Source organism: Gopherus flavomarginatus, chromosome 13, assembly GCF_025201925.1.
Source record: "Gopherus flavomarginatus isolate rGopFla2 chromosome 13, rGopFla2.mat.asm, whole genome shotgun sequence".
Classification (NCBI taxonomy): domain Eukaryota; kingdom Metazoa; phylum Chordata; order Testudines; family Testudinidae; genus Gopherus; species Gopherus flavomarginatus.
The window spans coordinates 16,525,231-16,540,424 of record NC_066629.1 but is presented as its reverse complement, the minus strand read 5'-3'; the positions used below and the strand labels follow the sequence as shown (position 1 = coordinate 16,540,424).

Sequence of the window (15,194 nt, the reverse complement as noted above, 5' to 3'; positions counted from 1 at the left end):
GTTTGATTTAGGGCTTGTCTACATCAGAAAGTTGCAGCGCTGGTGAGGGAGTTACAGCGCTGCAACTTAGGAGGTGTACACATCTGCAGGGCACCACCAGCGCTGCAACTCCCTGTTTGCAGCGCTGGCTTCCTCAGGTATGCTGGGATACCTGCTTATTCCACGGAGGTCAAGAAAAGCGCTGGTAAGTGTCTGTCTATATTTGATTACCAGCGCTGGATCACCAGCGCTGGATCCTCTACACCCGAGACAAAACGGGAGTACGGCCAGCGCTGCAAACAGGGAGTGCAAACCGCGGCGAAGCTGGTCTCCTTTCCCGGGTTTGCTCTCGCGTTCCCCGAACCACCCAGCAAACCGCAGGGAAGGAGACCTGCTTGTTCGGGGGTTCGGGGAACGAGAGAGCAAACCGGGAAAGGAGACCAGCTTCGCCGCGGTTTGCTCTCGCTTTCCCCGAACCTCCCTTGAAGCCGCCCAACAGCGCTGCAGTGTGGCCACATCTAACACCACTTGCAGCGCTGGTTGCTGTAAGTGTGGCCACTCTGCAGCGCTGGCCCTATACAGCTGTACTAATACAGCTGTAACAACCAGCGCTGCAAAATTTTAGATGTAGACATGGCCTTAGTGCTGATACTATTCTAGATCTGTTTCCAGAGCTCAGTTCAGCTAAATTTCCCAAGACATTGTGTGTCCTAATGAACCATTATGCAGACGAACATCTCCCTTGCAGTAATAGGTGGTGGGTATACTACAGTTTAGTCTCCTTTGGATTGCATTTTTAATCTGCCAAGGGCACCAAGAACCTGGAATTGACATTCCTTTATTAAATATCCGTGTGTATGGAGGATGCATAAGGTATGGGAAATAAAGATCCAAGACAGCAGCAGGATTACATTGCTTAGTATCCCTTAACATTTTGAAAAATCTCGGACCATAGTTGTTCTACCTGAATTTAGCATTTTCTTGCTTAGAAGTGTTAGTGTAGGAGAAAAAAACATTTATTGATGACCGTTACTGCATTTTAACACAATTGTATTCGTCTTTTAATTTATCCTCTCATTTTGTAGGCCCACTGAATATTTGACCATATATTAACGTCGCTATTCCCTCTGCTGAATTCTTGATAAAGTAAGGAAGAATCCTGAGGTCTAAATGCTGCTGGTTTTGAAGGAGCTCTGGCAGTATTAATGTGCTTCCAGCCAGTAAAGAGTGTCTGCAGGAGACTCTTGGAAGAGAGCGTTTACATGTAGTTACCCACCTTTTGAGCACTTTTACTTACATTAAATTGCAAATTGATGTTCCTTTTTTCTTCCCCAGGTTCAATAGATGAAGGGGTTACTGAAGGATTACCCACTCTCCAAAGTACTTCTGGCACTAATGCTCATGCAGATGATGATGATCGGTATGTACCAACATAGTATGCAAACTGTTCTGTAGTGAGTGAGTGGTATGCTATAATTAACTTGCCCCAGCCCTGCTTGGAGAAAGGTTAGCTGCTTATACATACACGTTGTGTTGAATAAAGTACGATCAGTGCCCGAAGGATCAAATACTTTAGGAGAGCAGAGGTGATGAAAGTCCGTGTTTGCTTAGCAATTGCACTGTTTCCTTTTGCACGGTTTCCAACTTAAACTGAATAGGAAAGTGATGAGCTTATATTCCTGTGCTGTGTATTCACGCTGTTCTGTATTTATATACAGATTTCATTGTGAAGCAGTTAAGGTTGTTGCATACAGTGTATATCTGACATAAAAGCAAGGAAATGAAAAATTAATCCACATAATAGTACATAGTTTCTCCTCTTCCACCCAGAGAGAGAGAGAGAGAGAGAGACAGCTCCGACAACTACTATACATCACACTTACCACAACAGTAACTCTGTCCCCTCAATCTGTTCTTAATATACCTTTACCAGAATACCATATTTCATCACTATTCATTGTAAATGTTTAACATAGTAGTTTGCTGTGCTGGGAGTGGGTAGTTGTTTAAAGTGGGTGATGGAAGGCTGGCATACCTAGGTATATAGAGTTAGGGTTATGGCAGCATGGACTGAAGTGTATGGTAGTTGTGTTGAAAGGAAAGTATGTGCTTGTGGGTGGAGCATAGGGTATGTGCTGTTGGGTAGCATAACATTTTATTTCCTAGCTTTTGTAGTTTGTCACATGTGGTATGTATGGAGCCACACTGTTTCCCAGCGAAGCCTTAGTGTATTAATTTCCTAGTGTTTAAATGTTTTGATCAAGGGAGTTGGTGTTGGGCAAGAGGTATGGACCGTTTGAGGGCTGTTCCAGAAGCTATGACACAGTTGCAGAGTCTGATAGAGAAGACGTCATCAGCCAGCAGCTGCACTTTTCTAGCACATAAAATGTCTGTTGGCAGCTGATAAGTAAAACTTTGTCTATTGTAGGGTTACACGTGAAAAAAGAATGTAGCTGCTGGCAGAAGATTTAGTGTATGATTAAGATTTTACACAGTTTGGTATATAAACTTAGTTATAATAACATAGTTCTTATCACTATGACTAATAGTTAAAATAACCCTAAATATCCTTTTAAAAACTACCTGTCCCACCAGATCTGCTCCCAAGTTCATCTCTATCCTGGTTTTTTAAAAGATACTAGTCAACAACAGCAACAAAAAAAACCTGCCACAGACAGATTTCAGCCATGGATCCAATTCGGACACCTCCTATGAAAAAAAAATCATGTGACAATAAATGAATCAAAAACTTAATAAAAAATTATGAAATTTACCTATAAAGGAGAAATAGGAATTTATGTCCCATTTTAAGCCTGTGCTTGAAAAATTCCCAAACACAGATTTGTAGAACCATCAGTAAAATCCAGGAGGATTTGTGTACTGTTTACACAGTACTGAAAAAGCTGCTAGCTGTTTGCATTTATTAAGAACAGAATGCTGCACTCTGGGACTTCGGATTTTCTAAACCAAATGTTTTATTTTATAAGTTCAAATGCAAGTTACAGGCCCTACCCCGTAAATTGGCTAGTTCCAGGAAGCTCACTCTTAACTTCAATGTAGTGGGAAGACCTTTTTATCTACCCCAAAACTTTCTTCTCACTCTAAAACAGACTTTATTACCATTATGAGCATTCAGATCTGCTCAGCTCAGTAGTACACAATCAACAGAAAAATCTTTAGCTGCTCTCCTGCTCTTCTCTCTGAGGAATAAACAAATTGTAGTTAAAAAAAAAAAAACACACTTGTGCTCTTACACTCTCCCTCTCTTTCTCTTTCAGCGCATGTATATGTATATATAAGGGGCTCTGATTTTGTCTGGAGGACAGTAAACTGGCCTCCTGGGCAAGTCACTATTTCTAAATGCTGCACAATGAATTAAAATAGGCACTTGAGAAGTGGGTTGGATGCTGATTCCTTATGTGTTCAGAGTACAATAAAGCCTGTAACTCTTATCACCTTCTGTTTTAAAAAAAAAAAAAAAAAAAAAAAATCTAAATGCTTCCTCCTACAGATAGCATTATTATGCCTTAGGCTCACTCGAGAAACACTATACCCCAAATATAGCTTGAACTTACTCCCGGTTCCTGGAAGCAACAGGATTTTTTCCTGTCTGAAATAAGCATAAGAACTTTGTGTTCTCCTGCTATCACTCAGAGTTCTGTTACTGAACAAAGCTTTAAACACACTTGGTTAGCAGCTATGGATACAAAAACTTTGCTCATTGTGTTTTTTCCATATGGATCATTAGTTTAAACCTCTGCTGGAAATTCCTTTATTGATAGATTCTTGAAACTCAATCAAGTTTTAGACAGACATACTAGATTTGCATCTTGAAACGCTTAGTTGATTATGCATATGCTGCTCTTCTGTTGGGCTAATCTTTGTTTTCTAATCTAAATATGTTCTCCATGCAAAAATCATACTGATTAGAAAATATTTTTTCTGGTAAAATATCTTCTTTCAGTGTTAATTGCTTAATACGATTAAATAGCCTCCTTGTTTCAAAAGCTGGTCAAATGATACATGACTTGAAGTAGACACATGAATGTTTTATGTATTTGAACTATTCTTATTGAACTGATTACTGTAGTATTCTTTCTTCCGTTGAACATTTAGATTGTAAATGTCTATAATATGGATTTGTAGTAGACGGATTAAATGTTTAGTCTAGTTTATTAGCTACTGTTAAATTAAGTTGAGTCAAATTACTAGTACTGAAATATATAATGTTTGAAAAGTCTAATGAGAATCTATTTGTTCAGATGGCTTGTCCATCTCTACAAGTGGGGGACATTCTTGGGACAAACACAATGTTTTAGTGTTCATATTTGTCAGGATTTAGTTTTGCATAGCGGAATGTGCATTCCAGTCCATTTACAGAATGTCAGAAGCAGATCAGTTGCTTATAGAATGTGATATCTGGAGGTTATAAAACATTAATTATAATTAACAATTCTTGTTTTTTGATCTGGGCTGATTGGAATGTTTTCTTTGGTTTTATTTAATTTTTAAAAATTACAAAATTTCTTACTTAAAATGAAACTTATTTTATGTATGTTTACGAAGCTTCCAAAAATGTTTGTTTTTTAGTTTAGATTTTCCCCATAATACCTGATGTAACAGGAATTGCTCAGAGCTTCCAAATATTTAAATAAGTGAGTGTATAGAATGCAAGGAAGGGAGGGAAAAGGTGATTGTTTTTACATTTCTTCCTTGTGCTAAGGTCCACAGATCCGTGAGGATGGATACTTCAGCCAGCTTGCAGCATGGGAAAGAAACTGACCTGTCATTGGGAGCTAGAAAATGCCCTGCTTCCTGAAATGCCCTCCAGTTTTATCTGCCTCCCCAGGGACAAGCAAATGGCTTACCCAAGCCTGCCTTGCTGCAGAGCTTTCTGCAATTCCAAACCCTATTTCAGATTTCTTACTATTTTAACTCAATAAAATATTGTTTGATTACCAGTTACCTCAGGATAGCGTTTGCCTTTCAGGGAGATTGTCCCCTCAGCTCTGCTTTGCCTTCTGAGGCATTTGCATCAGCATTAGCTGGTGCTCCTACAGGCTTCAGGGAGTGAGCTAGGCCAAAAAAAGCCAGAGGCAAAAGGAACGGTGCATGTCTCCTGCTTTCTCCCCTCTTCAAGTATCTCCTTGGTGAGCTTATCTGACTCTGTGGGCAGAACGCAGTCTTTCTTCAGCACAATCCAGGTAGGGTCACCTCAGACCCCCTTCCCCCAGGCAGGAAAATAGCCAAGCAAGGTTGGAAAAACTGGCTCCAGGGACAAGTAGCTCCTTCTCCATCGACTTTGTGAGTGGAACATTACCTAAAGGGCAGTGCACCATACAGCCTGCAGCAGCAGCCATACCTCCAACTGCGGAGTTCAGCCGCCTCCTCCCCCTCACGTTCTCTAATGCCATGGATAGAGGACAGCGGACACAGCATGGACTCTAGCAAAGCTGTTGCCACCTCCATAACAGGCGTAGTGTTCCCTGCTGATACGCCAGGCTGGGCCCTCCAGGAGAAATGCAGACCTATCAGGCCGAGGTCGATCTCTTGTGCTAGAGACAGGTAGAGTTTCTGGGGAGTTCATTCTTGAAGTTGATGCCATGTCTTTGTGGGGAAGGAGAGGCGACAAACCCAGCCTCTTTCAGGACACAGAGTTTGCTAGACACTTGAAATAGTTTAGGAGTATTCTGAGCTCAGTCTCTTCTCAAAGCAAGATTATAGGAACAAATTTCCAAAGGGGAAATAAACAGAATCAGCGCTGTTCCCTCTGGACACCTCCATTGAGTGCAGCATGCACCTAAAGCAGTATTTGCCATTGTGGGTCATATATGCAGCTCTGTATGTGTTATGTGAGCTGCATCCACACAATATATATACTACCTGTATGGCCCTGAGGATGTTACATGAGCCGTATCTGTGTGCTGATTGGGCTGCATGCAGCCCATGGACCGTAGGTTGCGAATCACTGATGTAGATGTTATGGGTAGGGCTACGATTTTGTCACAGAAGTAATGGATTCAGTGACTTCCAGAGACCTGGGAGCTGCAGGGTCGCCCCATCCCCATAGTGGCTGGGAACTCCAGGGTCCTGAGCTCCCAGCCACCTTGGGCAGGGGAGCTCTGAGCTGCTGCGGCTGGCCAGGGCACCCCGGGAGCCAGGGGCCGGCAGGGTGCCCTGCAGTTGGGAGCCAGGGGCCGGCGGGGTGGTGTGGGAACCTTCAGCTCCCCATTTTGTCATGCATATTTTTAGTAAAAGTCATGGATAGATCATGGGCTTCTGTGAATTTTTCTTTATTGCCTGTCTGTGATTTTTACTAAAAATATGTGAGACAAAATCTTAGCCTTCGTTATGGATCGTAAGGCAAATTGAAATAGTCTCTGAAGTACAACAGGAGAAAATACTGCAAGTGGTAGTTAGAAGAAGAGCAGGCAACTGAGGCAAGGTCAGTAGCTGCTCTCAGTTGCCTCAGAACTCTATGTATGACTCCCAAACCAGGCCTATCTGGATTTACATCTGTTTGGTTTCTGGGTCCTTTGGTTTGGGAGTGAATGGCAACAACTGCGTTAGTTAAAATGAGTAAAAGCAGCAAAGAGTCCTGTGGCACCTTATAGACTAACAGATGTTTTGGAGCATGAGCTTTCGTGGGTGAATACCCACTTCGTCGATGCATGACATTCGACAAAGTGGGTATTCACCCACGAAAGCTCATGCTCCAAAACATCTGTTAGTCTATAAGGTGCCACAGGACTCTTTGCTGCTTTTACAGATCCATACTAACACGGCTACCCCTCTGATAGTTAAAATGAGGTCACTGGACATTGTCCACAGGAGATATTGTAAGGCAAGAATCTCATGAACAGTTTTGTCCACTCTGAATCTCAAGCAACCTCTGGAAATGCCAGGATGTGAATGAAACCATCCATAGTTTAATTCTGATCAGAGCAGTACAACCCTTTCCCCATCCTGTTTTTTAGCCTCATGCAGTCAGGAACAAACAGACCAGGGCATAAGTTCCTTAAGGATGCTTATCTTTCCCATTTCACCATCACGTAGACGATTCTCCACTCTTTCATGCAGATGGCAGCTTTTTATTTTCTCAGCTTCTATTGCCATTTGATTTGACAAATGGTCAAATCAGGGTCTCTTCCAGGATCATGCCAGTATTAATTTTGACTTTAAGGAAGACACAAATTCACTTCTCTTCCTTGACAATTTTTCTGATCAGGACTCTGTACAGAGTCAGCTGCAAAAAAAATACAGGGATATGTTTTCTAAGATATCTTGGACGCAGTCATATAGTGCCAGGGAAGTTAATCATAGGATTGGGATGAGAACAAATACTATCAGATGCAAGGTTTTACCTCAGACCATTTTTAGCAGAAGATGAAGAACAAAGGAAGGGCATGCAGTATCACAGAAACAAAAATACAGCTTTATAGGGTATGCTGTTCTTATACACAGACATGCTTCAGCGATCAAGAGTTGATGAGAAACATCCAGTAATTCTTCTTCTCCTCCTCTGCATCACATCCACTGGCAGAGATCAAGGTCTCATTGGATAGTCTCCACTCTCTCAGATGAGTGTACTAAATCAGATTTTTTGAAGAGATCCACCCATTAGCAAACCAGGCAGAGCAATCTTCATTTGATACGAGCTGGGAGTAATGGAGAGGGCCTTTTCAGTTCAATTCAGGGAATAGGTACCGGAAAAAGCAGAGCACAACACCTGTGATCTGGGACACAAGGATTCATTGAGACCTCAGAACACTGTTCCTTCGATGAGTCACAGACTTGTTTGGGTTGTAACAGTGAAAGTATCTGAGGTTTTTTATAAATAAACATGGGAAACATGATCATATCAATCACATAGAAAAATCAACTTCTCCGGTCCCGGGTAGAGCAAAGTTTACTATCCCTGTGTGCACTGTCTATCAAAGGGGAGATGAACACCAAGGCTTAAATGGCAGAAGTTTGAGTAAAGTGGACCCTGCACCAAGAAATGTTCATACTCATTGTAAGTTAGTGTAGTGGGCTGATGAGTCACCTGTTTGCATCTGGAAACAATAATAAAGCACCCTGTGGCCTTTCCACATGTCGAGACTGAGATGTAGATCAGAATTTACTTACAAAGCTCAGCAATGCCTCTGCTGTGCGCCTTCCCACCTTTTCCACTGTTCCCCAGAACCATACAAAAAATAGGAAGGCAACTGAAACTGTTGTCTTTCTGTCAGGCCTCATTAACCTAGCATTGAGCCTTCCAGTGTCTGTTTTTTGCAGTAGTAGACCTCCTCTGAGGGGGTAAAACAACCCAATGCAGACAGGTTTAAAATGGATACATGAATGAAGTGAATTCAGTCTCGTGACCCTAAAAATCATTCAACAAATAGAACTTATTCTGCTGGTTGATGCAAAGTCTGTAATTTAACTGCAGTGTTAAACAAGTGAAATATAGCCTGGAATTCCTACGGGAGGGCCTTAGTGTCAGTGAATAAGTGTCCAAGTAAAAAGGTCATGTCTCTAATATAATGTTATCAACATGCTCAGGAAAAGGGAATTTTGTACAAATCCCAGCATTAAGTACTTTTTTAAGGCAACAGTTGTTGCTCTAGCTCTGTGAGGCCATAGAACGTGACTTTGGAACCTCATTCTGCTCCTTAGAGCGTTATGCAGATTGAGCCCCTGTAGGAGGTGTCATTATACTTCCTGTCCATTAAAGTAAAGCTCCCAGTATCTGTAATCTCCAATCAGACAAGCTCTGAAGTTGGTTAGGAGCTTTCTCAGATGAGACCCACTATTGTATTTTTCATTCGGACAAGTGTAGTCGTCTCAACTGTGTCATACCATTCATTCCTAAAGTAAAGTCAAGAAATATTCTTCTTTCTCTTGAGCATCAAGTCCAAACTTCAGGAGCACTGACATTCTCAGGGCAGAGAAGTCATATTTCTTGTATTGAGATCTGCTAGGTGGCCAAACGACCACCGATGCATAAATTCACTACAGTTCTGCATACTGGTAAATCCAATTATTAGTAAAGGCTGTTTTTTAGCAGAACTATTCTTCCAGGTCTTAGTGCCCAGGGGAAGGAACACTACATTGGATGCCCATATTTAAGGGATGATCTGAGTTCCTCCACTGCTGTGAAAATCCTGTTGTAATGGATCTGTTAACTTTCAAATGATAAAATATCCGCTTACCTGAAAAATTCCTTTTTTTGAGTTTTAAAATCCAGAGATCGAGCCCCCCCTAAAGGCCAGTGGATTTTCCAGAATAGAGATGGAAATTGACATGTAGCTATTTGATTTTGTTCCATTAGGGGGAAAATTATCCTGGTTGTGGAAGTTGTCTCAACTGCAGGGATCTTCAAGTGGTAGGGCAATCCCCTGCTGCCAGTGACAGACAGGTCTAGTTCTGCCCCTAAGCTGCGAGCAGGCTGCAGCAGCCACAGTAATAGGAAATTTTCAGGTAAGCACAGATAATAGAAAATGCCATTTTTATCACCTGGATCACCCTTGTCCACAAGCATGTGGACAAGGGTGATCCAGTAGATATAGTATACTTGTACTTTCAGAAAGCCTTTGACAGGGTCCCTCACCAAAATAAACAGTCAAAGAATGTGCCTGGGTGGGCCACACTGAGAATGCCACACTCAGGGCAGACTGGAAGAAATAGGGCAGACACCGCCCCCCCCCCCCCCCCCCCCCCCAAACTGGTGAGGGTTTTTCTATAATTAGATTACCAAGCCAGTAACAAAAGAGCTTCTGTAGTGCCACACAGGTTAACCAGAAGCCAAACACAGCCCCTTTCGGCATTTCAGCCCTTGGTTCCCTTCCTGACAAACAGGTTAATATAGTGAAGAATTAGTGAAAACCTAATTCACCATATGTGAGGTTCTTATTAATCCCAAAGACCCAGACACTTACCCCAGAACAATTTTTGTATTTCAGATCTTACCCAAATATCACACTGTCAGCCAATCCTTAGTAAATTAACTAAAGATTTATTAATAAAAGAAGAGAGTTATTAGAATGCTTAAGGAATGATATACATCAGAGGTGGGCAAATTTTTTGGCCTGGGGGCCACATCGGGGTGGGAAAATTGCATGCAGGGCCATGAATGTAGGGCTGCAGCAGGGAGTTGAGAGCAGGGTGTGAGAGTGGGTGTGCTGTACAGGAAGGGACTCAGGGCAGGGGATTGGGGTGAAGGAGGGGCTCAGGGAAGGGAGTTCGGCGTGCAGTCTCCTGCTCAGCACCACTTACCTGGAGCGGCTGCAGGGTGGCAGCGGCGCACAGCAGGGCTAAGACACTGCCCTCGCCTGCAGGTACCTGCAGCTCCCATTGGCCATGGTTCCCCGTTGCCAACCAATGGGAGCTGCGGGGGTGGTGCCTGCATGTGAGATCAGTGCACGAAGCCCTCTTCGTGCCCCCCCCCCCGGTCGGGCTGCAGGGACATAATGTCGGTCGCTTCTGGGAGCAGCGCGGGGCCTGCAGTGCCAAGGAGGTGGCAATCCTGCAGACCGTAGTTTGCCTGCCCTGATTTGCATACTAGTGATTTTCAGTGTTCATAGATCAGGATTGTAGCAGTGATGTGATATCTGCTGGCTTGCAAAAGTCTCTTTGGAATTATCCCCATAGGTCAGAATCTAAAGGCAGCTTAGATGTAAAGTCTGTTAGATTTTCCATGGATTTTCCAGGTTATTCTAAATAGCTGCTTGAAGGATCTCAGTCCCACAGCTTAAACTTTCCCCGTTTAAAGGTTGGCAGATGAGAGATGCAGGATCAGGCCCGAGGTTTCACTTTTATAGCTCTCCAGCAGGCTGACAAGCCGCCTCAGGGCTTTTCTCCTAGGAAGAATAGGCAATGCAGCTCATTTGTTAAACTTTATTTTGAAGTTAATCTTCTGTTTCCTGTGCATACACGGGTACACCAGTTGCACTCATTTACATAATGCAATTAGCTGGTCCTCCATTATAACAGAGATAGATAAGCTGAAGACAATGTAGTTAATATACATTTCCTGCAGTGTCTGACATCTTTGATCTTAAGGTTAACTGAACACAGTCACATATATAATGTAAGGTAATTAAGACATGAAAACTGACTTAGAATCTAAAAGTTAATTTGGTTACATTGATAAACTTCTAACAAGATATAGGTAAACACAGAGAAATACTCTGTTATGAAAAATGAGTTGGTTAATGATTGCTGGTCTAGTACATCTCTTAGAAATTCACAGACAAGTGAATTATCCTGATACAATTGTAATGCCTCCTGTTAAGTTGTTATGGGTCCTGCATAGGTTGGTTGGTCTGCCAGTGTCATGGGATAGGACGGGAAGGTCCTCTTTTCAATCAATAACTAATTAGAAGGTAGGAAACACAGGGTGGGAATGAATGGTCAGTTTCACAGTGGATATTGGTAAATAGCTGGGTCCCTCAGGGAACTGTACAGGGATCTCTGTTGTTCAACATTTTCATAAATGATCTGGAAAACGGGGTAAACAGTGAGCTGGCAAAATTTGCAGATGTTACAAAATTACTGAAGATAGTCCAAAGCTGGCTGTGAAGAGTTACAAAGGGATCTTACAAAACTGGGAGACCAGGCAACAAAATGGCAAATGAAATTCAGTGTTGATATGTGCAAAGTAATGCATATTAGGAAAACATAACGCCAACTCTACATATAAGATGATGAGGTTTAAATTAGCTTTTACCATTCAAGAAAGCTGTTGGAGTCATTGTGACTAGTTCTCTGAAAACATCCACTCAGTGTGAAGCTGCAGTCAAAAAAGCTAAAAATGTTAGGAACCATTACGAAAGGGATGTATAATCAGACCGAAAATATCGTGATGCCACTATATAAATCCATGACATCCACACCTGGAATACTGTGTGCAGTTCTGGTTGTTCCATCTCAAAAAAGATATATTAGAATTGGAAAAGATACAGAAGAGGGCAACAAATGATTGGGGTTTGGAACAGCTTCTATGTGAGGAGCGATTAAAAAGACTTTGTTCATCTTAGGAAAGGGGGGATATGATAGGATCTATAAAATCATGAGCGGTGTGGAGAAAGTTAATAATGAAGTGTTGTTTACCCCTTCATGTAACACAAGAACCAAGGATCACTCAAAGAAACTGATAGGCAACAGGTTTAAAACTAACATAAGGAAGTACTGCTTCACACAACACACAGTTAACTTGTAGTACTTGTTGCCAGGGGAAGTAATGAAGGCCAAATGTATAACTGGGTTTAAAAAAGAATTAGACAAGTTCATGGAGGATAGATCCATGAGTGGCTGTTGGCCAAGATGATCAGGGATGCAACCCCATGCTGTGGGTGTCCCTAAACCTCTGACTGCCAGAAACGGGATTGGATGACAGGATAGATCGTTCAGTAATTGCCGTGTTCTGTTCATTCCCTTGATGCTGTCTGGCACTGGCCACTGCCAGTATGGCCATTCTTACGTTTGTGTTTAAGTGACAGGCAGGGCTGTTTCTAGTTGACTAACGTGTCCCATCCACCGGGAGGAAAACACCGCACCAGAGAACCAAATTACAATGCTATATTCCCCCCAGTTGGTTTGCAGTTAGATAATAGGTGAGAGTATTTAGATAATGTCAGGTAATTAATTTCTTCGAAAGTTAAAATATTTCCTTCATCTGCTACCTAGTGACCTTAAAATTATAACCAAGTTTAGCTAACTTTGAAACATACTGATACATATCCTGTCACGAGCCCCTGATGGTGTGGCTGATGTGATTAGGTCCTATGATGGTGTCACTTGAATAGATATGTGGACAGAGCTGCCATCGGGCTTTGTTGCAAGCATAGGTTGGAACCTGAAGCAAATGCTCACCAGCAACTGCACACCATACAACATAAACACTAACCCAGGAACCTATCCTTGCAACAAAGCTGGATGCCAGCTATGTCCACATATGTATTCAAGTGATACCATCGTAGGACCTAATCACATCAGCCACGCCATCAGGGGCTCGTTCCCCTGCACATCTACCAACGTGATATATGCCATCATGTGCCAGCAATGCCCCTCTGCAATGTACATTGGCCAGATCGGACAGTCTCTATGCAAAATAATAAATGGATGCAAATCTGACATCAGGAATCATAACATTCAAAAACCAGTGGGAGAACACTTCAACCTCTCTAACCACTCAGTGACAGACATGAAGGTGGCAGTTTTGCAACAAAAAACTTCAAAAACAGACTCCAAAGAGAGACTGCTGAACTCGAATTAATATGCAAATTAGATACAATTAACTCAGGCCTAAACAGAGACTGGGAATGATTGGGTCAATACACTAATTGAATCTAGTTCCCTATGTTAAGTTCTTCTCACACCTTCTATGGGTCATCGTAATTATCACTTCAAAAGTTTTTTTTTCTCCTGCTGATGATAGCTCATCTCAATTGATAAGACTCTTCCTGTTGGTATGCATACTTCCACCTTTTCATGTTCTCTGTATGTATAAATATCTCCTGTCTTTGTGTTCTGTGCATCCGAAGAAGTGAGCTGTAGCTCATGAAAGCTCATGCTGAAATAAAATTGTTCGTTTCTAAGGTGCCACAAGTACTCCTGTTCTTTTTCTTCAGTGACTGTTTCCAAAGAAATTGAGGTCAGAGGCCAGTGTCATTTCTTGCCTCAGGTCAGGTTTTCTTTGGACAAGCAATCTCCATTTTTTTTCAAGCCTGCTTGTAAATTAGTGATTATTTTTCTCCCTCCAGGTTGGAGAATGTTCAGTATCCCTACCAACTCTACATTGCCCCTTCTACCAGTAGCACAGAGAGACCCAGCCCAAATGGCCCAGATAGACCTTTTCAGTGTCCAACCTGTGGGGTCCGATTCACCCGCATTCAGAACTTAAAACAGCACATGCTCATCCACTCAGGTAAGAAACTTCACTGTTTCCATGAATAAATAGGTCATGGATCCAGGATGCTTGCTGGTTTTACAGCATGCCTGGTACTCCAACTGTTTGTTTTTAAATGAACTGCTATGTGCAAACTGGCTTTTTTGCTTCAATCTCTTTTTCAGAGGAGGGAGACTTTTTCTAAAAATTGGGATTAAGCACTGTGTATGTACCTGTTTTTCCCACATACAGTCTAGCAGTGTTGCAGAATAATTAAACTTTGTATGGATGAAAACATTTATTAAAGTTAATGGAATAAAACATTCATACAGTAATGGGGTTCCTGCTTTTATGGAAAGATTTGAGGCAAAATCAAGATGTTAAGCTATATTGCTCAGAGGTGTGAATCATCCACACCCTGAGCGATATAGTTATACCGCCCTAAGTGCTGCTGTAGACTGCGCAATGTCAGCTAGAGAGCTTCTCCCGACAACTCAGCTGCTGCCTCTTGCGGAGGTGGCATTATTAAGTCGAGGGGAGAGCTTTCTCCTATCAACATAGAGCGTCTTCACCAGAAGCACGACAGCAGCACAGCTGCATCAGTACAGCTGCTCCCGTGCAAGTTTCTAGTGTAGACAAGCCCTCTGAATCCTTTGCAAGTATTGTACTGCACTGGCTTTTTTTTATTATACCAATCTCAAGTGGTGTAGATTGGAGTTCAACCTTGGATGTCAGAATTGTCTGCTGTGTTGCTTGAAGAGACTCATAAATCCTAAGAAAGCTGTGACCAAAACCATTTTATCCAAAGTGAGTAGGTGAGATTAGTAATTATGTCCTCCTGTGTCTCAGAAACTTCTGCAGGGATGGGTGAAGGGGAGCAATCAAAATGACTAATAAATTAAGTAGTTGCAATCAGTATCTCTCCAAACTTCTTTGCAGACATTTTGTTTTCTTTCAAACAAGTGACCAAAGGATTAGTTGTTAATGAGATTGTTACTGTTTGCCACCCAGAGATTTAACAGTTTAGGATGGGGGTGGGCCAACTTTTTGGGCTGAGGTCCACATCTGGGTGGGGAAATTGTATGGATGGGGAAATGGTATGCAGGGCAGGGAGTTGGGGTTTGGGAGAGGGTACAGTGTGCAGGAAAGGGCTCAGGGCAGGGGATTGGGGCAGAGAAGGGGTGCGGAGTGTATGAGGGGGCTCAGAGTAGGGAGTGGGGGGGGCAGAAGGCCTTCAGGCTCCAGGGTGACAGTGGCGCGCGCCTGTGCCAGGGCAGGTTCCCTGCACGCCTGCCCTGTCCCCGGCCCCGGGATGCTCCAGGAAGTGCTGCGTATCCTGGGG

The 15,194-nt window shown here is 42.6% G+C and overlaps 1 protein-coding gene across 27 annotated transcripts in view; it reads left to right on the top strand.

Moving 5' to 3' along the window:
• Window positions 1-15,194, top strand: part of ZBTB44 (zinc finger and BTB domain containing 44) — a 173,419-nt gene that overhangs the window by 36,836 nt on the left and 121,389 nt on the right. For all 27 annotated transcript variants that reach the window (XR_007769141.1, XR_007769145.1, XR_007769144.1 and 24 more), the window contains 2 exons: window positions 1,315-1,399; window positions 13,728-13,891. Coding sequence is in view for 20 of the 27 variants with exons in the window: in XM_050921623.1 (XP_050777580.1) it covers window positions 1,315-1,399; window positions 13,728-13,891 (249 nt within the window). In the remaining 7 variants the exon portion in view is untranslated. The remainder of the gene's footprint in view (window positions 1-1,314; window positions 1,400-13,727; window positions 13,892-15,194) is intronic.